Source organism: Echeneis naucrates, chromosome 5 (genome assembly GCF_900963305.1).
Source record: "Echeneis naucrates chromosome 5, fEcheNa1.1, whole genome shotgun sequence".
In the NCBI taxonomy this organism is placed as follows: Eukaryota; Metazoa; Chordata; class Actinopteri; order Carangiformes; family Echeneidae; genus Echeneis; species Echeneis naucrates.
Window position 1 is genome coordinate 9,419,605 of NC_042515.1, and position 25,234 is coordinate 9,444,838.

Consider the following 25,234-nt stretch of genomic DNA (forward strand, 5'->3'; position numbering starts at 1 on the left):
GTCCACAAATTTCATTACTGTGTGATCATGATGGTAAGAATCCTGCAATGTGCCTGTTTTTGTCTCTGCGTAATAGGTTTTACATTATCCTGTGTAAATGTTAAAGCATCAGCAGGAGGGAATTAAAATAGAAATACAAAAGGTTTTTCTTTTTTATTGTTGTTGTTTGTCAAAAACGATACAGCTTAAAGATTGTCCATGCTAACTTAATAGTCCAATGTTTTTTTAACAAGTACAGAATGTAGACTAAGAGCTGCCTGGTGTGTGTGTGTGTGTGTGTGTGTGTGTGTGTGTGTTTGGGAGGGTTACTCTGTGTAGCCGATGTAAGCTAGCATTATTCTCAGTGCCAGGCAGATCAGTTGCATAGCAACAAGAACTTTTTCAGGGCAGGAAATCTTTTACAGTGGAATGTGTCAAGCACAACAACAGTGCAAAAGCAAAGACACACATAGTGCGCATATCCCAAATTCCCGTATTCATGAAGGTTTGAGGAAATCATAAAATAATCTCATCTCGGACATAAGCTGTAATACAGTGGGGCGTCTTGAGCTCTTGAATATTTGTTGTGACTTCCCCAATATTTGGTAGCTGAATGCAACACTTGCTGAATAAATTCATTGCAGTGCCCAGTCTGCTGTAAATGGCACAGAGGCTCAACGTATCTTATTCTGGCACTGCACGTTACACTTCCCATTACACGCAAAAGCCTAAATGCTCAGAGGAGCATGCACGGTGAGCACGCAGGAAAACTTGTGCATTGTTAAATTTCCTGCAGCAGAGGTCATAAAAATAATGTGTGGGATATTATACATGAAAACATCCGCGTGCACAGACAGATGTTTGATCGAACGCTTACAGTCTGCAATAAAGTGATCTTTTGTCCTGTAAGGTTGCGGAAGTGACCGCGGTGAGAAGTGACATTAATGGCTCTGTAGAGTGCTTACCCAGCAGGACTTGTCGTGTGTGTGCGTGTGTTTTGAATGGTGCCGGAGGTCAGAGTAGAATCAAGTTAAACTGCTTGCTTCTTGTTGGAGATTACCTTTCTCCTTGTTCCGACAGCGTCCTCCTGGTATTCTAACCTCTTTACCTCACTCAGTCTGTCCTGCGTTTCATTAGCACGGTTAATGTTGGGGACCTGAAGTAATGTGTGAAAATAAAACCTTATTTGCATATCTGTGTTACCCCCTACCATCACCCTCACCATCACGCCCCACAAGCAAAGTACTAACATAGAAAAATAAATACATAGTTTTTCTTTCTCTGCCTACTCTTTGTCAGTCGTTTCCAATTATCTCTCCTGTCCTGTAGTCGTGTGTATCTTAGCACTTCAGCAAAGCAAAGAAATGCTGTGGCAGGTTGAGAATTTGTTAGAATAAGTGCCATGAAAGCTTTTATTATGAATCCCTCTGAACCGCCAAAATAGACAGATGTTGACAGCAAACGTCTGGAAATCTGACCAAATATCAGCAAGACATCTGGCGGGTAGCTGTGCTGCTGATGTCAGGGGGGAGCCGGCCCTGAGAGCACCACCGCTCTCTGGCTGTTACCGTCACAAAGATAAGATGACCTCCCCGAAGCAGTCAAACACGAGGAAACAGAAAGAATTGAGCAGCACGCAGTCGGTCTCTGAGTGTGAGGTTGTATTGGCTCTGGCACAGCGATGGACAGCGACCAATAGACTGATGGATGATGCATTAGGCATCATAGACAGGCAGTGGATGTGTTGGACTGCTACTCCATACAGTTAGATAATCCATCTGCTGTGTTCATCTCAGTTAAGATGAGAGGCAGCCTGAGCAGGACATGGGGTGTCCCCCGTTTTCTACGTCTCTCTCAGCACTCTTGTGTTGTCTTCTCCTCTTTCCCTCTTTCTCTGCCCTCTGTCCTGCCCCTCTGTTGCCAATCGTTCTGTGTAACTTGGCTCTGATTAATTGGCTGCTTTAAAAAAAGGCATGATCCTTGAAAAGTTACCTCAAAGCAACTAATTTTAGATGGAGCGTGAAGTGTCAAAGGTGCCTCGGTATCTATTTGTGGACAGTTCTCTTGTGAACCGTGTTGGACGTGGAGGTTGGCGCGGGTCCAGGTAGCTGTGCCTCGCCTGTGCTGCACATACTCTTTTCAGCAGCATTAGGATCCTCCTGCATTCAGCACAGGATTCATGACACCTTGCCTCATGAATATAAACGTGTTTTCTCAAGGCGGTTGTCTGCCATTAGCCTGGTTCCCAGCTTCATGGGGGGGTCCCAATCAAACTTGAAGCCTGTTTATCTTGAAGACAAATGATAGCATCAGCATGCTAACAGGCTCCACTGGCAATGTTAGTTACTGGGAACAATGCTTGCTGTGCTCATTGTCAGAGAAAGCATGCCAACATGCTAAAATTCACTAAAATACGCTAAAATCGAAATGCATCAGTGGCTCATGGGAGTAAAACTAAGTTTAAACCAAAGTATTGGGCAGATTTGGGCGGTGTTAATCGTTAGCGCTGTTCCCTCAGAACAAGAAGGTTGCGGGTTCGGTTCCCGGATCTGGGACCTTTCTGTGTGGAGTGTGCATGTTCTCCCCGTGCCTGTGTTGGTTTGCCCCGAGTACTCCGGCTTCCTCCCACCGTCCAAAGACATGCATGCTTAGGTGACTAACATGCAAACATCGTGGCTCTAAATTGTCCGTAGGTCTGAGTGTTCATCTCTTTCTGTCTCTGTACATTGGTCCTGCGACGGACTGCCCACCTCTCCAGTGTGAAGGCCGTTTAAATACATGGAAGCATACTTAGGGTTCAGGGTTCAACTTTCCTACGATGAAGTGACTCAGAATTCACCCCATGCCGCATATGCTTATTGGATATTCCTTGCCTGCAGCTAAACTGACAGGCCTTTGTAAAAAATATTGACTGTCAATCGTAGTGTGTTCGGAGTCAGCTCATTTCCCCAACTGCCACTGGCTCAGAAAACCTGTGCTGACGTCAACTGAACAGAACTGTTTTACATATCTGCATTTGCATTAACTTGAACTTGACACCTTTAAGGGAAGCTTATTCCTTAAAAGAGAAGAGTCATTCCAAGGCATCAGAGTTCCTGTTACTTGGCAAATAGTCTTATAAAAAGAGGTGATACATAATCTGACCTTTTGATTTTAATATTAATTTAACAAAATTATTCTGAAATTATTCCTTTTATTGAAATAAAAGGAGTCCTAAAGTACTGCAACAATAAAATGTAAAAGCATTTCCATGTCCAGTCTTGCTGAGAATGAACTATATTCAATCAAAATTGGCTGTATCTATTCATATGCATGTTCCAGTCTTTTTATAAACTATCTGGAATTGTCCATCTTACAGGCATGCAGCAGTGATTAATCCTCTGCCACAGTTTAATCCTCACACCTCACCTCAACCAAGCATTAATTTCCCCTGGAAATGGGGGAATAGGAACTGAATATATGGCTATTTAGGACTGAGAGTGTGTGTGTAGAGAGAAGGAGGGAGACAGTGAGGGAGAGGAGATAAATGAAGAAAGAAACAAAAGAGGAAGCTGGAGTAGATTAATGGCTTTGGACACGCAGCTTTTCTTGTCTGTACCTCACTGAATCTGAATCTAGCAGCTTTGTAAGATTATCAGTACAACAATGTTCAGCTCTGCTCCCCAGGGTCAAACAATGAGGAACAATGACCACCGTCAGCAAGGTGAAGGCTTTTCCCCTACAAAACTTGGGAGGTCGTATTTAGACGTTCATCCAAACCTGCTTCCTGGACAGTTTGAGAAATCTTCCTCTTATGTAGAAGCTGAATATTCATCTAACTAGTCTAAATACTAGGAAAAGAAGTGATCAACCCCCCCCCCCCCGACACACACGCACGCATCGGTTTAAACAAAATACAGTCACCACTTCTATGTGCAACCGTGACTCAGCTGTGCAGTGTGAAAGTGAAAAGTGTGTAAAGTGAAATGATGACACGGGGAGGAAAAGTAAAATGTCTGTTAGACATGAATGTCTCAGCAGTGAGCCTCAGCCCTCCACCCACGCACGCAATTACTCTTCCCCAGACTCTTAACGACCCTCTGAAATCTGCGTTTTCACTCGTTATGTGTTAAGAATTGGCTCTGTAGTCACTGATTAATATTTCAGCATCACCACAAGAGCTAAGCCTCATACTTCTTTGCTCAGTGTCTGCACTGCCATTCAGCCTTTGTCATATGTTTTTGGGTCAAAGATACTGTTTCTTTGAGTGTTCTCTCTGGATTCAGTGAAGTAAAGATTGGGTCATTGTTGTGTTTATAAATTTATGTTAGCCTCCACTTATCACAGTTTACATAGAGCTTGACCTCTGTGCAGCTCACTCTTCGTTTTAAGTCTAAAATATACCCAGATATAAGTATAATAGGGCTGATGCCTGCTGTCTTTGTCTTCTTCACACCCTGAGCTTGTTGGGTGAGACTGACTGGTTATAAAAGAGACTAAAGCCATAGACTAAAGCTTCTTGCATCCAAGGGAAAAAGCAACAGAGTCTCAGAGGCATAAAGTAAATAATCTATTTTAAGACTTGATGAACTGTGAGCTCATACGTCATTTTGATTTATTCAGTCCTTTTTTTTTTTTTATTCTGGGCTTTTATATCCTGTATCCTGTCCGCAATGTCTTCATTAAATGTAATTAGCTGTATCTCGTACAAATGGAGGAGCACAACAATATAATTAGTTGATTAAATACATATTGAAGCATATTTAAAAAGGGAGTAAATGGTTTCTCATGTGATGATTTAGTGTTTTCAACAGCATTGCATCAAGGTCTAAGGAAATATATTGGATGGCAATATGCCAAAACATCTCCGGCATGTTGAATGCTTAATATCCACCAATGGATACACAGCAACGTTATGCCCCATTTCATAATGATAACACAACAGTCCTATGGCACTGACCAGGCTTGTTGTGCTTACACAATGAGCTTTATTCCGTATGAACAGGCAATTCTTAATATAATATCTCTAGCAAACTCCCATATTTCATACCAAGGGTACACGCTCAGTTGAGAAAAGTAAAACTGAGCGTTTGCTGTTGTTTTATGTTCTACCTGTGCGATCTGTCACAGCGTAATGTCCCCATCTCCTTTACCTAACCTTGCCTCTCAGCTTGATATGCAGCGAGCTTCTCTGAGGAGAATTTGACTGAGTTCACCCTGCCCGTCAGATGATGTCTTCCTGTCTGCTGGCGTTGTGTGTTGGTGTGTGTATGTGGATGTAGGTGTCATAGTTTTTGTGCGACTCTCCAGGCTTGTATGTGTGTGTGTGTGTGTTTCCATTAGTCTCATGGCCGTCCTTGGGGAGTTCGATGAAATTCTCCATCACTCTTGGAACAAGGACTGAGAGGATAGAAAGGCGTCACGGAGGTGTAAGGAGAAGTGTAGAAAAGGAAATTGCAACGGGAGGAAGAGACTCATAGTACTGTATGATCTGCCATGCTGCTCACACATTATATATCCATTCCTCTCTTTCAGAAAACAGGAGTCTTTCGTGAATCTTTGGGATGGTCAATATTTACTAAAAACTTCAGCATATTACATAACAAAAAAATTCAACAACAGGGCGATCTTTTTTCTTTTCTGACCAAAAATGGGAAATATTCTGATTGTGTTTGTCATTTAAGATTTTGTATTTTATGTATTTTCTCGCGTCATTGCTCAAAGCTACAAATCAGTGAATCAATCAATAATGAGAATAAACATTTAGTCCCAGTCCCAATTGGATTTCGGTGATGCTTAAACAGATCATTATATTCCAGCAATATAAGGAAAGTCCTATAGGAAAGTAAATGTGTGGAGGCAATTCATCTTCTTTATTTATTTTAAAAGTTTTTTAATGCTGAGTACAGCTCATCAAAAGGCATCTTAGAAAATGGCTGATTGTGGAGCACAAATCAGAATAATGTCATCATGCAAGTTGGAGAAAGGCAATAAAAATTTGATTGGATTCCTCCTATGTTATCCTGAGCAGTGAAACACATGAAAATGAATGTGAAATCAATGACCTTATGTTACAATAATAGCGTTCATCTTGGAGATTGGACGAAACAAGCAATGAAGTCATGATGTAGACCCTGAAAGGGGCTCTCACTCTTCATAACTGTCTGAAACTGTTGCTGCAAGGAAGTGCAGACACGCAGTGTGTAAGTCATCTATTAGATTAGACAGAGTGTGTGTGATGGTGACCTCTCATAGAGAAAGGTTACAGACCTTTGGGAGTCATCTCATTAGCTGCACGCTTGTGTGTGCGGACTGACAGTGCATGATTTTTTTTATTTATTTATTTTTTTTTACTACCGCACTCAGGAGATGGTCCAAGGCTTCCGCAATTAATAAGGCTAATGGTTACTGGCTGGTGGCTGGTGACCGGGATACGAGATGTCTGATTGGCCTGAGGTAAACATGGCACTTTATGGGTTAACAGATCCCCTCTGGAGGGAAATCAAGCTTTTATGGGCGGGAGCAGAGAGGCCATTTATAAAGGAAAGGACAAAGAGGATGAGGAGCATTATACTAATGTGTCTAACAGGCTTCTTAGATGACTGCCATTTAATGGAGATGGATGGCATATATTTCTCTTCAGTTAACTGTGTGTGTGTGTGTTTTCTGTGGTCTGTCAGTCATGTTTCCAGGTGAAGGGGGGAAATCCAAATGAAGGGAATCTCATGTCAGGACAGTGAGAATTTGCAGCGTGGGCCTGTCTGTGAGGACAGCTACTTCCAGCTCCTGCTGCCTGTGATATTATTGTTCTTGCCGTTTCTCACAAGTTTTGGTGCACTGCAGCCCTGAAATCTCTCAGACCTGCTGCATTGATATTCAGCGCCTGTTTCTGATCCCCATCACTGCTCTCGCTCCCCCCTTCTCTCTCCTATCTCTCTCTACGTGTGTGACTCCCTGCTCTCTCTTTGCATGCTTTGGTTGAGATGAATGTTTATTGCAGTTGCATTTAATACTTGGTGGTGGTGTGTGATGGTCCACGCGCATATTCCTATCTCCAGTCTGATCATTTCCTCAGAGTCAATAAGTGCCATCCATCCGGTCACAGTACATGCATGTCCAGAGAAAATGCTTTAAAAAAGACTTAACTAACTAATGTAATCAAACCTTGTGCAGAGTGATCTGTCTGTAGATCGATTCCAGGCCTGTCCAACAGCTGTATTTCTCTTCTGTTTTATTCTCCTCCACCTTCTTCCACCTGCATTGCTGCATGTTCTGAGGCAGCTGTGTTCTGGTCATGTTGCTAACAAGCTGTTTCTTTGACTAATTGTCCCCTAAAGAGCAACTTTAATGCCAGCTGGTCTTCATTAGGGTGATAAATGAATATTGAATTTTACATTTAATTTTCAGACCAAAAAAAATCTTGTCTACAATAAGAAGGTTGCGGGTTCGATTCCTGGCCCTGGGGCCTTTCTGTGTGGAGTGTTCATGTTCTCCCCGTGCCTGCATGGGTTTCCTCCGGGTACTCCGGTTGCTGACTCTAAACCGTGCGTAGTTCTGAGTGTGAGTGTAAATGGTTGTTGGTCTCAGTCTGTCTCTGTGTGTTGGCCCTGTGATGGACTGGTGTCCTGTCCAGGCTGTACCATGGCCTTGCCCAGTGTGAGCTGGGATTGGCTCCGGCACCCCCCGCGACCCATAAACGGATCAATGGTAGACGATGAATGAATGAATAAAAGGCGTCTTCAAAGCAGGTAAAGTGTATCAGTTAATAACTCTTTTGTTTAACATGTCGGTCCCGTGTAAGACGTGGCGCCTCAGAATAGTGCCAGCAGTAGTATGCAGACTTTTTTTTCCGAACATTTGTTGTTGTTTTTTTTTTTTTCAAACATTGTGTTGAAAACTTTTGTTTTCTAACTCCAAACTTAGCAAAAAACAAAAACATGCACTCCCTCCCAAGTGAAAAAACAGTTGTGCTACTGAACAGCATGCAATAAAAAGTCCATAATCCTCTATAATACATGAGGTATGTCGGTGCATGCTGTGTGTTGTATCAGCTGTCCCAGCCAGGCTTGGATGTGTTGAGTTTAACTCTGTTCAGATGTAAAGAGAATAAGCAGGATGGTTAAAAAGCTGAAGTTTGGCAGCATGCAGCTCGTGATTCCGTCCAACATCTGATATTTACTTAATACACCTGTGACAAAGCATGGCAGCAACAGTGGAAGAAAGATAACGGGGAGGAAAGAATATCCGTGGACGAATAAGAGAGGGAGCTGTGACAGGTGTGTGAGTGTGGTGTGTGTGTGTGTAGGTGTGTATCAGTGTAGGATGAGCCAGTCGTAAACACACAAACACCATGTCCTGCAGCCGTCGTGTCCCCGGGGCTGAGTCGCACACAAGCTTGTGTGTTGTTTGGAAATACTGACCTGCGGAAGACGAGAGGAATCCTTCTAAGGATGCGAGTCCTTGAAAGTTGCCTCCCCTCCTCTTTCTTCCTCTCTGTTTTCACTCATGCATCTGCTCCTTTTTAACCTCGACATACTTCAGCCTTCCTTCTGCCCTTCCTGCCCACCCAGTTTTTCTCCAATTGCTGTTTTGTTTTCTGGCGTCCATTTAAGGCCTCTTTCTGTCTCGCGCTCCAGCACTTCTCTTCCTCTCTTCCTCCTCCACATTATCTATTCCCTCTGTCTTCCCTTGTCTCTTTTCACTTTATCCACCATCTCTTTTCCTTGTATAGAAATCTTTTGAAATGGGGAGTTGCAAGCATGTTTGCAGTGGACCTGCTCTGCGGGCAGACTGTCAAAGACAGTGAGCGAGAGGGAGCCACAGAGAAGGATGTAGACAAGGATTGACTGCCACAGCTGTTCCCATCTCCTTCAACCCTTCCTTCTCTCTGTGTCCCCATCAATTCATCTTCCCAGCTATCTATTGCGATCCCTGTATCTAGTCTTGGGCCTCTCTGCCATGCGGCACTATTCAAGCACACGTTTCTAGCTTGCAGTGGACAAAATGCACTTCCTTTCCCCCTAATAACCTTCACCGCCAAAACTAAGTGCCAACCCCGACCATCACAACATGTCCACATGTCTTCGCTCTGTCTAGCGTCTGTAACTCAAAGTGGTCCTCACAAAACTAGAATCACACATACGCACTTACATGCGCGCACACACGTCCACCCCTGCTGCCTGCAGACATGGTACAGGCTGTGCATTGAGACAGCCCCAGCTGAGGCAGTAGCAGCGAGAGTGCAGCTTAGCGAGTCTCTGCACACACGCACACCTACACTCATACCCACATACATACACACATTCACACACACGCACACACACGCACATACACTCACACACATACACACACACACACACCCCAAACACCGCTGTAGTGGTTAGTCCGCTGCTGCTGCATCATTTTTAGGTGGGAGGATTTTCACGTCAGGGCGATGGTGGTGACAACCTTGCTGCTGTGTAAGTATACTATTTCAGTGTCCAAAATGGAAGAAGAAGAACTGATTAGCTATGATTGCTATTTTTTGTTTTTAGTTGTTTTTTTGTTTTGTTTTGTTTTTTTTTTTTTTTTGGTTTGCCTGATTTTGATCATCTTGGTGCAAATCATATGCATGTTTGCGGGCTCAGGTGAATATCATATGTTAATATGTGGAACACGTTTCATCTGTGTTTGGTGTTTGTTGGTATGCAGAACATGGATAATATTGTAGCTCTGTGTCGGCAGGCAGGCGAGGGTGTTAGGGAGCAGGTGATCCGCTGGAGAGACATGAGGATGACGGATACTCTATGAAAAATTATTCTCCTGTAGAATGGAGTCATGTGTGGCCAGCTATTTGACACGTGTACATCTATCATTGAGCAGGGCTCCAAACAGTGAGCAACCTTTTTTCTTGAGAATGTGCCAGTTAAAATTCTTGACACAGTTTTGGCATGTCCCTGGGGTGGATACGGAAAATAGCATTCTTTCTTTTTCTTGCTCAGTCTCCGTCCATTTTACAAAAATGAAACAAGCCATCGGTGATTATTAAAAATGAATAAATAAATAAGGAGAGTGATGAGGCGGACAGGAAAAACCAACCACAGGTGCTGACTGAGACACCAGTAATGATCAGGGTGCAGGTCCAGGCAGTTAAGTGAAGACAAAGAAATCTGACAATGGCTGAAGCAGTATCCGTGATTGCACTTCAAGGGCGATCTATGTATCCTGATATGATCTATGGAAGTATTGTAGGCAGGGTGGCCTGTCCATGAGACCCAACTCGAATTCTCTTACAGGGTCAACACTTTTAATGCTTAAAACTTTCAACTTTGCACAGTGACAGTAAGAAACATCTCTTTGTCCCCACCGTCTTGTCCCCAATTTGCATCCCTAGCTATCCACCACAGCCACTACCCATCTCACCCCCACTTGTATCCCTCTCCCTGTCTCTCTCTCTCTGTGACACTCAGTTGATGTCCATCATAGTCAGACTGGCAATTGGGAGCACCAAGAGAAATCCTCCAGCAGCAGTCGGCCAGAGGACCTTAAAAAAAAAAAAAAACTGACCAACCTTTCACCATCCCCGGGTGTCCCAGCCCTTTCTGTGTGACTCATAAAGAGTCCACATGAGAGTGTGTTGCATGTATGGGCTGTGAGCCTGCAGGCAAATCAACATGTAACGCTGTTAAATGATGTATATATATATTATCGTGTGTATATGTATGTGTGTGTATATTTACTGTATTCAAAGAGAATTCAAATCATCAGTTTTTGCTGCTCACCTTGTCACTCTGGCCATCTGTTAGCAGAGTGAAGTATGCAGTCTCACTTCTCTCTCACTGCTTCTGTCATAGCAGCAGGCTTTGCTGCCATAACTTATAATGTGTATTTGCTCTGTAGCTGTCTTCACTGTGTTCGCTAACTGACTGTTTTGGCACGGTGACTGAATTAATAGGGAACATTATCACATCTCCTCCTTGATCTGTTAGCTGTCTCCTTTCTGGTCGACTGGCTGTTTGGCCGGCTCTGTGGCTGACTGCTGTCACAAGCCGATGAATAAGGAATCTCTCTGACTGGTTGGTTGAAATGTTTTCTTGCTTATCTTATCATAAATGTTTCAGTCATTGGGTTGTTTTCTGGAGCTTGACTTGTCAGTCAGTTCAGTGGCGAGCCAGATAATCAGTGTGCACACAAAAGGAAACAAATTCATTCAGAAACAGCAGTGCGAGCGAGTCAAACAACCAGTCAGCCATTTGCCCAGCTAACAAGTCTCTCAGCCATCCATTCAGTCAGTCAGCCTCACCGTTAGACAGGCTGTCATAGGAAATTGATTGTTCCTCTGCTGGGGCCGGGATGACTGTGTGACCTCAACCATCAACTCCACTGCACCAAGATGGCCAGACAGCTCAAAAAACAGTGCCAGTGCTCTTTCTGTCCCTTTCTTTCTTTTAATTTAATCTATAAAACGCACGATCAGACAGTTAAAGGAAGAAACGCACACGTGAACACTGACCGAAAATGGAGGAAAGAGGGAAAATTTAGCACCAAAGAGAGATGAAAAAATATGCAGCCTTGATCTTTTCCTAGCACCGTTTAAATATCTTAGCCACACATTTGATGGCATTTCTGAACAGGGTTGGCACAGTTAGCATACAGTGACTTAGTCGACTGTATTCTGTTCAAAGGTAGAACAAACAGGTCCTTAAAACATGTAAGGTGCTGTTTGAACTTGTCATCCACAGTAGTGAAAGAGTAAACTCAGATAAATACTTGGACGGCACTTATTTATACACAGACCCAAAAATATTTTTGTTTGTTTGTTTGTTTGTTTTTTTTTAAGGATGGCGTACATCAGATCTTTACAATAACACACATCGTTCACAGAAACCCCACGCCATGCATTGCACTGCTCTGTCATATCTCCTTTCGTCAGGAGAGAATCTGTTAGTGTTGCAGTGCATTACATTTTGCTGTGTCACCATCACCTCTATGTAGCATAGCGACAGATGCAGTGGGAGAGACTTGACTGTCATTTTTCCACAGAAACATCTTTTGAATAGGTGACTCAAGTCAAGGGCAGGTGCTGTCATCATTTTTTTTATTGACCTGTTGTTAACAATAAATCACATGTTGATGGATGGTGATTTCAGAAATACCTCATTTTGAGTTTGTAAGCCTGTCCATCAGTGGAACAGAAGAGAGAAAAGAAAAGGAGACAGGTGGGAAGAATCCTGACTCCACAGATAATCTGGTGAAGGAGCAGAGAGTCCGTGTTAAGCTAGTGGTGATATCACCTTGCATCATATCTTCACCAGCTCACATTTTGTTAACGTATCACATATGACACTTCATAGCGATTCGCATGTTCCCAGTTTAGGGTAGTTTCTCCTCTCCTTAGACTCCTTCTGGCACTCTCAGCCTGCATGTGTTGGATTTAATTAGACCAATAATTCCCTCATGAGTTCTACAGGCTCATCTAGAGCAAAGAGAGAGCCACAGCAGTCATTCTTTATTCCAGTTACCTTGCAGTGGGAAGTTAGTGTGTACGTGTGTGTGTGTGTGTGTGTGTGTGTGTGTTTGTGTGTGTGTGTGGTGGTGCTTGTATAGAAATGAGCAAACATTATAAACATGAAAATGCGAGAGTGCCTGTGTGATCTCATGCTGTTGACACACGGCCACAGATTAATGCGCTACTGTATGTATGATGAAAAAATTTGTAATTTATATTCTCAGTCCTCATTCCCTCAGTTCAGTTATGATTTGAGTGCAGTCTCTTCTAATTGAGAAGAAATAGGCTTTCTGATGAACTGAGTCCGTCCTGTCTTTTGTTCTGTTCTGCTACACAGACGTGCTCTACGGTGTGCATACTAAATCCAATGTCACACCATTTCGCTTCCTCCTTATCTCCTTGTAGACGGCCCAATTCAAAGCCAGACTCCGTTTCTCCGTGTCTCTTTCTATTTCTAGTCTATCTTTCTAGGCCTTACGCCTGTTGTCCCATTTTTCAGTGAAACCTGGAACACCAGAATCAGTTCTTTTCTTCCTGTGTCTAAATCCACAGACGCTCTCTTGAGACAATGGCGCAACAGCATCACCACGGCCAGATGTTTGGGTGGCCATTGTAGATTTTTATCACAGCATCCTCAGTGCACCAGCAGCCAGAGTGTTTCCAGATATACCAATTCCTCACATGCACATGTTGTCGTCTAATCATCAGGCAATCCGAACAGACTTTAAATGGTCCTGCATAGGAAGGAGACCAACAGATTAATGGCAATTCCATACAGAGAGAAGGCAAATAGTGAACTGGTGGCAGAAATGAAATACTACATGCAGAGAAGCTGTAGAAAGAAACACATCGGTGGGCATAAATGCTACCAAAAGCATTTAGGAACGTTCTTGGTAATTTAGTGGTCGTTCATCAGGAGTGATTGATGTAATAGCACAAAGCAAATCATATAAATGTTCAGGCTGAGACGGCATTTTATGGAAAAATCGTAGGCAGCTGACACAAATGAACTTCAAAGGGTTACGGTTTTTATTCTCCTGGTTTCTGGCTAATCTAAAACCATCAACATTTCATTTATTGAATGTGGAATTGTCCTACAATTCTACATTAATGCCGAATCCCAATGGCTGATAATGGTCAAAGAGAGCCAAGTGTGACAGAAACGTGTGGTCTCCATGTTTATTTGCATTATATGTTGTAGCTATAAGAGCCTTGTTTTTTGTGAAATTCAGGAAATGATGAGTTGTGCGTGAGTCCCATATCAAACTTAACCTCGAATATTTTTGAAGAATTTCAAATCTGGCAGTCTCCTCCAAGTCAGTTTTATTCAGGTTCTATATTATCTCATAGCATTTGACCATGTCACCCCTTTAGATGCACAGAGCAGCTATCGTGCTTTTTGATCGATGGGTCATTTGCTGGTCCAGATAAAGTAACCTGGCCCACAGGGAAACACATGGAAGAGGTTGGGGGTCTAACTCGTTTAGTTTTTTACAGTTGGCTTTTATGTACATGCTGGACTTAGGACCAGTGTCAGTGTGCTCATGTATGACAGTGCAGATTAGATTTTTTTTTTTTTTTTTTATGATATTTACCAAGATGAAAGCATCACTAAAGTTCTTCTCAAGACTTGTAGGAATATATACTATAGATAGATCTTCTGGAAGATGAATGCGCAGCTTCTGTGCTATTAATGATTAAGAAATGGGAAATATCAGATTCTGCCTCGTCACATACTCACATAATCATTTGAATTTCCAAGGCCATCTGTATGCCATTATGGAAGAGACTAAAACCAAAACTTGAGCATACAACTTTAAATTTGCAGTTTACACCTCATTACACAGAAGCTGTATGCATTGAACCTTGAAAATGAGTATGAGTCAGTTTGCTCTTCAGGACCTTTCTTGGTTTGAAATCTCTCTGGATGGTGTCAGACTCGGCACCGTTACGATTCTGTGAGCCATATTGCATGTGGACTGCATCATGTGTCATACTGTGTGAGAATTAGTAAAATCCCCACAAGCCCATTTGTCACCCGCTTGTTTGATGCTCTGAAGGCAGTGAATCGGGCGCTGAAACAGATTAAAACAGACTGATTCTGGGTTCACCTTATTTTAGAAACACGCTGTGAAAGTTGCGACTGTCACGTCATAGAGGATGACCCAAATACGGCTTTCATTTTCTTTACATACAGTCTTTCAATTGAGTCTACCAGGCATCGTGTCCTTGACATTTCTCTGGTTATGTTGAAGAAAGCTGTTTAATATTCTAAGTGTGTCCTTCAGCCGTGAGTGAGGCAGTATATTAGCCGTAGTGAAGAAACTTTCAGCCCACTGCAGTCCATGTCCGTAGCAGTACTGTGGACGGATGGTCAGACACATGACGGCTTTGAGTAATATCATCATGCTAACAGGCTTAGAAGGTAATGTTCAACATATCAGTATGTCAATCATGACTATTTCCTCCGAGTGCATCAGTCGCTAGATTAGCGTTAGCAGTGTGACTTGTTCGTCAAAAGTTTGACCTCATGGCATCATGGGGATTATTGTAAACATGATCCAGGGACTAGGAATGTTCATACAAAATAGAAAATATTGCATTGAGTTGGTATTTGGATCTGTACTTCATTCGATATGTTAGATCACAAGCTTTGTACGAATCTACTGTTCATGGCTGCACATCCAACAATTGAGATGTCAGTTTGAACGTAACTGGCGGAAAAACCAACGGACATTAACACCCTTAAAGCTACGCTGTTAGTGTGGCCGAAAAAAACATGCAGTAGCTGTGGCTCCACTGCATTAAATAAAAATATACCTTCATAGACAGTCTGCCACTGCGTTTCTCTGTTTGGGGAGATAGCTCAGATTTTCATATTTTGGTTATTTGCCCGTACGTTTTGTGCTTGGCTCTGAATAATGAATGCTTAGATGAGCAACAATGTGATTGTATCGCTATTTGAAGGCTTATCCATATTTACAGAAGTTGCTGGACCGATTTTCCCTCGTAGCATGACTGACATGCCAGATGCTTCCTCTTCCCCAGAAAAGAACGTGAGGTCATCATTAATGGTAATCTTCCTTCAGACATAAACAGTCTTTGTTTCTGACGTCTTCTGTGATTCCTCTTATTGCTGTTTATTTTTTACGCCATTGTATCACCATCTGTACCGGTCTTGCTTCATTAAAACAAATTCTAATGAATCTACAGAATGGAGAAGTGTTAAATACAGCAAAGTGCATTTCACTTCACTCCTCCTACCTTATCAATTACCGGGATTCAAGGTGATTGGCAGCAAGGCGGCATGATTTGGAAGAATCAGGAGATGAGTTTAGTGTAATTGGAGAATCTACCAGACGAGAGTGAAACTGCTCCTCTTGTACAGGATGATTGTCTGCCAAGTCTGTTGAAACCGCAGAGCATCCTCCCGTTTGTTAAGCTAACATGCATTCATTTCAGTAATTATAAACATAAGCATTTAATGTGTGGCATTTGCTTGTTACATTTCAAAATGTCAGACAGTAAAATGCCAGCATTGATTTGGTTATTGGTGTTGGTGTTATGAATGTGCTTTCACCCCACTACTCCAGGCAGGGTGACACATTCCCACAATGTTGCAAGCTAAGAACCCCAGATAAAAGTATTCAGAACAGAAAGAGGGGCGGGACAAAAAAAAAGGCACCAATTTTTTATTAATATTAATAATATGAAGATTAGTTGAAAGATGTTCCACTGAAAAAAGAAATTGGGTGAGTGTTAGCAAGCAGTTGAAACATTGGCCAAGGTCAGTGCGAAGGTGACGTGCACACCTGCAAGAACTGGTGCCTGCTACAGAGGCAGAACAGCAAGTATAGAAGTGTAGAAGTCAGTAGGAGGGTGAGTGAGTGGTACACCTTCACATATTATTAAGCCACTCCTTTAGCTCTGTTTTCCACCGATATGAATGATGTAGTTTCTCAGTTTGGACCAGAGGCTCATATCTCTCTGTGTCCCATCCTCTGTCCTCTAACCCAGCCGCCTCAGAGCTATAGCATATCATCACCAGCTCTCACTTTCTTTCCTCTCAATCGCACTCTGCAGTAACACACTGCAACCCCTGCAGCTATTGGGGTTGCCTGGCCAACTGCCTTTCTTCAAACGCTCCTCACAATTTGTAACCTGACATAAGCTATACACAGATACAGTACACATGCAAGGATGTGTGTGTGTGTGTGTGTGTGTGTGTCGTCCTTTCTCTGACTCATCTCTCCTTATTTTTTATTTGATTCTTTTCTTTTTCTTTCTGGCTTTATCTTCTCTTCAGAATGATTTGAGTTGGAGCTGCAGAGCTCCTGCACCGGTTTCCAAAATAGCCCCTTTTCTTCGCTAGACTCCCTCTCCTGCGCTTAGTTAGCATGACAGCTGCTTTCAACCCAATTAGAGAGCACTGATGGTGGCTGAAAGGAGGCTCTTCATGTGGTTGTTATATAACAATTCACCTCAGAGACAATGTCTGTTAACATGTCTTCTTTCCTATTCCTGGTTTTCTGTGTGTGTGTGTGTGTGTGTGTGTGTGTGTGTGATAGTGTGCGTGCGTGCGCGCGCTTGGATATTACAATGCAGTATTGCAGTGCAGCTGCCATCTCGTATGCAAATGCGCGTGTATTAGGAGATTCCCTTAACATGGTTCACCAATCAGTTTTACAAATGAATAGCTGCAGAAACTATAATGCACAGACACAGTGAAATCATTTTATTTTGGGATTCATTGGGTTGTTTATTTGAATGTTGCAGGTGCGTTATTTGTCCCCCTGTCAATTAATAATATACAAAGCCTTTTGAACTGAAGAAAGCAGAAACCGTTTGGCTGACGCACTTATTTTACCAGCGTCTCCCTTCCTCTGCGTTTGCTGTAATTTACAGTAAGTGGAGTCACTGTGATCAACACATTTAGAAGGTCTGTCCTCGTGCAGCTGCATGTGACACTGTGTTGATTTCTTTTTTTCTTTTTTTTTTTTGTTCCCCCCCCCCCAACTAGTGTTGCATTAATTGCATCATATTGTAAGGCGATTGTGTGATTTTGGTCCTTTGACATGAGCACCCTGTTTCAATGAAAAACCCGGATCACTTCTTTAAAAATGATTTGAAATGAAACGCTTGCACTCTGATTCAAGCTCATGGGCATTTGTCAGCTTGTCATCTGAAATTATAATGTGATATTTTCATGCAGGTGTGCAGCGTTGCTCCATCGTCATTGAAATTTCCTGCAGCATTTTTTGTGACAGGCAGGGGGGGCTATATGTCAGCGCTGCTGCTGCTGCTGCTGCTGCTGCTGCTGCTGGTGATGGTGCAGTGTGCACAGCTCTTACCTCTGCTCTGCCTCACTGTGCTCAAGGACATTTTGAGACAGGCACATACGGAGAATGCGGATGGTTTCACAGTGGAGGACAGCAAACGGCCCACTGCTTGCCAGTCCAGGGGCTTCGGATGGTAGAAAACACAGCCGTTGCTCTCCAGCAATGTTTCATCATTATCACTTGTTCTTTATAGTTGCAGATCAGAACAGACACACAGCGGATTAAACATTGTGCATGATCCAGAGAGAGCAAATCAAAATTAGGTGACGATGAAATCAACACTAAGGCGGAATGTTATATTGCGATAGTTTTAAGCAGGTTTGTCTTGAAGGTAGATGAAGAGAGAAACTAAAGCTGTTGATAACGCTGGTGACGATGATATCATCAAGACAGAATCACAGTATCAGCCAAAACTTACTTTGTTGGACTTTTTGTTCAACAGCAATAAAAGCTATAGCTTCAAAAGGGCCATCTACTGTAAATTTTTAGCCTAACCCTCCTTTAATATATCATCACTAAACCATATCAATGTACCAATTTATTGATTAGATAGGAAGACACACGGTATCAACTGATTTGTGATGCATGAACTGAGCACATTAGTATATTATATTGTATCATATTATGTGCAAACTTCTTGTTAGCAAAGAGAGTTGTTGCTTGCCAGCAGTGGGCTCATTTAACGTTTTGGCCGCGTAAGTGCATCCATCTATGCTTCTTCTTCAGTCGCTCATAAAGCAAGCACTGTACAGTATGTGGTTCAGTTGGTCTCAGCCTCCGGCCACTGAGCTGCACATTTTAAATGTGGATCCCATATGGTGCTCGAGTTCATGAAGTCCAATTAAGTGTCCTCGCATTTTACGTAAAAAGCATGTAATTATTTCAAACGCTCTTCTCTCTCTTTGTGTGATATGTTACTCATTAGTCACTGTCGAGCTATCATGAGCATTTATATAGGCAGACTAGGGTGCAGGTATACGTGTAGCCAGCAAGTGAGTGGTGGTGGAAGCATTGAAGGTTTTTATTAACTGAAAGGAAAAAAAAAAAAATTCTCCTTCGATGTGCAAAGGATTTAACAGCAAGAAGAAACATTTTGTCCTCAATGTCCTCATTGGGATTTCTGTGAAAGCAGACAAAACATCAACAATAGCTGCCCCTCTCTTCCCAGGAACGAGGATATCAATTTTGTGTGCATACTGTATATGTATGGCATTGTATATATTGTGTATGTGTCTCTGAGTTTCCATTTTATCAAAAGGACATCTTTTACTCGGGGCGCTCGCTTGCTCTTGCCCTCTCTTTTACTCTTACGAAGCTTTCCCCTCTTTATTCTGTCGATCTGAATCCTTTGCTATTCACATCTTCCCTCCTGTCTCCTCCTCTCTCCTTTCCTCATTATCCTCCCACATCTCAATCTCTCCCACTCCTGCACGTCACTGTAATTTAAACATAGGCAACTGCCTGCCAGCAGAATATAACACCACTACCAGCCGTTTACATCACCAACACGGCCATGTGAAGCTGGAAATATACAGCATAACATGCCTGACCATGAACAGATGTTGCTGAGGGGGCTGCACTGACATTCGGTGTTAAATCTGTCATGTAATTCTGAGTTCTATTCTCAATGATATATATTTTTTTTATGTCAATAAAGAACAGGGCAGAACATTAAGGAGGAACAATGCAGAGGCCCACTTTAAATCAAACTTTGGCTTGGGGAATTCCATGGCTTTCTTATGCTGCCAATTCTTCAGATTTTTTCCCAATTAATTGATGCCCTCAAGCTTGTTTGACATTATTAATTATAGAGGATACAGACGGACTGATTGCCCTCATCTTTTGAATAACGCTGATGTTTCTTGGCATATCATGGTGCATTTACTTCATCTTTTGTGAACAGAAGCATTCTTGGTTTGCAGATAGGCAGATCGACAACCTGTACTACATACCAGCTCAAAATTGCAACGGCTATTTGCAGGAACCAGATTCCTGCTGGCTCCTCTTCTGTCTTTTATCTGACTTATAATTTGATCATTTGCAGAAACCAGTCCATACTTTGGTGTGGGAGTGCAGTGCAGGTACATGGGATAAGTGGTGATGGAGGTAGTGTCCCTCTTTTGCAGGTAGTCCATCTGGTGCAAAAGAGAATTACCTGTGGGATGCAGTTTTTGCCCCTCTGCCAGCCACTTGATTAACCATTCAAGCACACAAATACACAAACACACACACACACTTACACATATAATCCTGGGAGAACATTTGTTTGCTTTCATTTGACGGTTTCAGAAGATCTGGTTGGCACAGATGTCTGCCTTGGCATTCACAGAATACAGCAAACATTGATTGGACCTGATCAGCAGACGAAGGGTGGGGGGGGGGGGGGGACAGAGGAAGATCTAACACGTCCTGTGCTGTTCTTTTTTGTTTAAGAAATCACAAAACCATCCCAAAACCTGAGGAAGCTGGGATATATAAGGTTTTATTACCGATGTAATCTGGAGGCGGGAAATAAAGAGAGCTTAGTCCAAAAATTCCCTCCTCAATCTGCTGTAGATCCATTTTCAGCAGGTTGAGTAGGTCAGTCCCGTCTGATAGGCAGTGCTGTCTAGCTTTGTCACTTCAGAAAGGCGTGGTGCTCATTAGCAGACAGGGCGGGTTCCTGCGGAGTTACAGATGTGTACTCACATGTCGGCAGGGCTTCTCACCATCCCGCTGACACAAGGTCGCCGCCTGCTGTTCCTGAGCACACAATCCTTTCTGGTGGTTGTCCCATCTGTACAGGGGCGGAGCTAGACTCACAGCATAGGTGGGGCCGAGCCCTCTCTTGAGACCATTCTCACATGAAAGTCCTGTAACAGTAAAATAGCTGATATATGTCCTATTCATGTACAGTAAATGCCACTGAGCCAGGGAAGCTGATGACTAAGAAGATTTTAAATAAGAGACATTTTTACTGCAGAAAATAATTTTTATGACAGAAAATAGTTTTTCAAACCAAGTTGCCTCATATCCTTGCCAGAGATTCATTATAAATTCATGTTGATAGGACATAACCATTTAAGCAATGAGGAATTTTTACTGTGTGGAAAATAAAAAGTTAAAAGTAGAACATTAGAGTCACAACACTGCAGCTGTCGGCTCTGGAATGGTTTTATTTTTTATTTAACCCATTTGAAACACATCAGGATTATCTGTTCATTTAAATGGATTATTCTGAAGACATTAAACATGCATTGTACGTGTCTGACTTTTACTGTGAGATGAACTCCTTAAGGTCCTGAATGTGGACTAAAACCTTGAGCGAATGGCAAAGCACTTGTACGGATCTGTAGCCACACTGATTGTTTTGACCTCACAATATCAGTCTAGTTGCTCTGCCTGACTTTAGCTGATGTTAACTGAATATGATCTTCACTGGGCTCTCTCACATTTAGTTTTTTTTTTTTTTTTTTTTTTTTACTTTTTATTGCTGTGTTAGGACCTCTTTGTGAGGATCGCACAGAGAAATTCTTTTTCTGTAGTGATAGTCCAGTGGGTCTCTGTATCAGTGGTACGTTGCTAATAAAGGAGCAGCAGCGTGCCAGATGTTTGCCTTGAATCATATTGCACATTATTTTGTTCAGCTTGTTCAATTTATGCTTGGCCACTGAAATTGGAGAAAAACATCAGCCAAACCTGTATAGACAAAGTAGGGAAGCCAGATGTATGTGCAGTTAATGCAAATGAATTACAAACATGAGGTGCAATCATTAACCCGACAGGCGCAGAGGAATGTCTCACCATAGTGTCTGCATAGGAGAGGTCACTTACGGTAGAATTAGGGAGAACTAGTGGTGGGATAGCAGCAGCAGCAGCTCCACAGCTCAGCCCACCCTCCCTATGACAGTGCAGCGTTACGTGCTGCCTCTCCGCTTTGTCGTCAGAGCAGCCCGAGCCTCCCACCCGCACACAGCTCCTCTCTGCTCTGCACCAGAAAGGAGCATCCTTTTCTTTCCGCCCTCCCTCCCTCTCTCTCTCTCTCTCTCTCTCTCTCTCTCTATTTCTCTCTTTCTCATGTCCTCTCTCTCTCCTTTTCACTCTCTCCCTCATTCTGTCTCCGTCAGTGTGTCCTCAGAATGAGGTTACCAGCAGCAGCAGCAGCAGCAGCAGTAGATCGAGGCAGCACAGCCACAGTTACTGCAGCAGCCAGGAGAGGCTGTTCTTCAGCTGTGCAGCATCTACCGCTGCATTCAGCCCTGCTCTGAGATCACACTCACCGAGTGCTGTCTCCGTGTCTCCCCCTCCTCCTCCCTTCACCTCCTGTCCTGTTTGAATTCATCTCATGAATTCGCCTCTCTCTCTCTCTCTCCCTCTCTCTGTAGCAGTAATGGGGAAGACCACCATGTAGAGACATAGAGGCAGCGGAGGCAACAGAATCGCAGCAATGGGAAGCCACACATGGAGCGGGTTTGGACTGCAGCCGTGGTGAGCCTGAGACCGACAGGACTTGCAACCACCATCATTGCCCTTCTCAGGACCTGACCACTGGGGCTGTCCAACGCTCACCTGGATGCTCCCCACTTGTGTTTCTTCACCCCCTCCTCTCCTCGCTCTCTGCTGCTATCTCTCCTCTTCTTCTGTTTCTGGTCTTTGATGGTTTTTGGTCTGCTAATCTGACAGTCCTCTTCTGAAACAGAGAAGCTGCTCGTCGATTTATGCCCTTGGATTTTTTTCCTCCCTTTTTAATCTCTGTGTCCGTCTACTTTACCCACTTTTTACCCCCCCCCCTCTTTTTTTCGGTTGTTGCCTGCTTGATAACTCTTTTGGATTTTTTTGGATGAGACTGAGCTCACGTCTCTGTTGTACAAGCATTTTGATTGATCTATAAGCAATAACGAACTCTAATCTAACTGACTTGACAAGCTGACATCATGGGGGACATGTCCAACAGCGATTTTTATGCCAAGAACCAAAGAAACGAGGGCAACCATGCGGCAGGCTTCGGCTGCTCGCTCATGGAGCTGCGCTCGTTGATGGAGCTGCGTGGCACAGAGGCGGTGGTCAAGCTCCAGGAGGACTACGGGGGCGTAGAGGGACTGTGCAAGCGACTGAAAACCTCACCCACAGAAGGTGAGTTCCCACACTGGTCGGTGTGTGTGTGTGCGTGCGTGGGTGTGTGTTGAGGAATTTGTTCTACTCCTCGTTATTGAGCTAATCATGGCATTGATGATGGATTAGCTGCCGATTTCGATATTGATCATTATTTACTCAGTATATCTTCTTTATTTGATTAAAAAATCTATTGGTGAAAGCAGAAATGCATAAACCTCGTAATGAACGTGGAGAAAAGCACGAGAAGGTTGGGGGGGGGGGGACTAATGAAATATCTTTAGGTCAGTGAACGCTAGACCTCTTTAGCATGCATAGATATGTCTCTGGACAGTTTAGCTCCCTCGATCCCCCTCTCCCACACAAGCACCTGCCCACCCTCCCTGTCAGCCAATCAGCCGTAGCCTTATTAAGGGGCAGGTCTCTGGGGCAACAGGATAAAGGTTTTGGCCACATTGCTTGTACTGATGTGTCTGCAAACATGGAGTAGGAATGAATGGAATGAGATAGCAGAAAACCCATCTCCGTACCTGTTTTCTATGTATATATTTTTTGTTTTGTAAAAACACAGGACTTATTTCCATTTTGCAATACCAGTTCTACATTTCTAATTCCATGTTTTTATTGTATCATGTGCAACATACTTTCGACGTAGGTTTTTCAGAAAAAAAGGAATCACATTACGCATGGTGATGTGAGCCCTTTCGACTATCGCAGACTCCTTTTATTGTATGTATTTTGTATCCTGTAGCAGTTCAAATAATTAGTCATGCACTCGTTTAAATCTGTCACATCATGTGTGGGTACAATTTTTGTTGCTTCACCTGGAGCAACAGCAAAGGACTAATGCAGAACCGCTCTTCTCTCTTTAGCTGTCTATCCATTATTTATTGAAATCATCCACATTCATCGATCAGTATTCATGTCGTGCCACCTGTGTGACATCGGCGGTAACTTGTTACCTTATAGACAGATCAGTCACAGAAGATTGTGGTTCCTGACTTTGTCGTCCAACAGCGCTGTGATCAGCTGGTGGTACAACCTACAGCAACACAACAGCCGAGTACATGAGATCAAGTCAGAGAGTTAAATAAAGATTAAAATAAAGACACTTGTGAACAGTGTGTGCGATGCTGGGTGAGATGTCTAATGCTCATCGCTACAGTATATTGGCAACATCATAGTGAGACAATGAGCGCTGTGATACAGCAGTTCTGAAATCAAACTGAATTTGGATTGGCAATAAAATTATCATAACAGACGTAAAATTATAATTTCCCTTTCCCGCACTCACGAGTATTCTGATGCGATACATGAATGTTACATTTTATCAGTGCACTAAACACTAATGCGGGATTGAAGCCTGCAGACTTGTAATAAATCCATAAATTAAAGTAATGAAACTTCCCACATAAAATTAGGAATATTGTAATTATTTACATTCTGTTTGTTTGTGGTAATCTGATTTGTTGAACCTGTCATTTTATTATCACTGTGTCCAACAGTTAAACTTTGTGAACTTAAAACATACAAGAAAAAGCAATGATTTGTACGTCAGCTCCGGATGTTAAAGGTTACCTCACAGCATTACAGTTCGGTAAAGACTATTCAGAGTTTCTATATAAACGGTTTGCCTACACACTTTAACTGATATTTCAGTGTAGCTCTCATACGTTAACATTCTTGGCAGCGACATACGACTATAGGTGTCTTCTTGTTTGCTGCCCTGTTCAAGGTAACAAATTACCTTAAAGAGACGAGAAGAAATGAGAAAAGTATGACTCAAAAATTAAAACATTGCAGCCTCAAAGAGTGGAAGCCAATAGTTATTTTCCAAACATGGCATTTGCCCAACACTCACGAATTCATATCAAAGCCTCAAAAGAGACAAAGAAACAATTTGAAGTAAATGAGGAGATATCATGCTTCTCAATTCTCAAGCAAACTACTGGACTGTATTTCCTTCACGTTTTCCCTTTAGCATTCCACAGATAGCTAATAATGTTGTGTGTCCCAAACTGGAAACTGGCAAAATAGTCACTTTTTTGACAACCAGCAGCACTGAGCATTGTGAACACACCTAAGTGTGAGTTTTGGTTAATATCTAGCAGTCATTCTAACAAACAAGATGCCCCTGTTCTCTCATCCCTGGTTCATTCATCCGTTCTTTTGTCTTCCACCGCTGAGCCGTTTCTTGGTTGTGAGAGGGTGTTGGAGCCAATCCCAGCTCACCCTGGGTGAGGGCGGAGTACACCCTGGACAGGTCGCCAGTCCATCACAGGGCCAACAAACAGAGACAGACAGAGACCAACAACCACTCACGCTCACACTCAGACCTACGGACAATTTAGAGTCACCA

The 25,234-nt window shown here is 42.9% G+C and overlaps 1 protein-coding gene across 3 annotated transcripts in view; it reads left to right on the forward strand.

The window, feature by feature from the left end:
* The window catches only part of atp2b2 (ATPase plasma membrane Ca2+ transporting 2), a 92,848-nt gene that overhangs the window by 9,209 nt on the left and 58,405 nt on the right, over window positions 1-25,234 (forward strand). For all 3 annotated transcript variants that reach the window (XM_029503298.1, XM_029503300.1, XM_029503299.1), the window contains exon 2: window positions 22,149-22,896. In XM_029503298.1, the coding sequence (XP_029359158.1) occupies window positions 22,698-22,896 (199 nt within the window). In that variant the 5' untranslated portion in view covers window positions 22,149-22,697. The remainder of the gene's footprint in view (window positions 1-22,148; window positions 22,897-25,234) is intronic.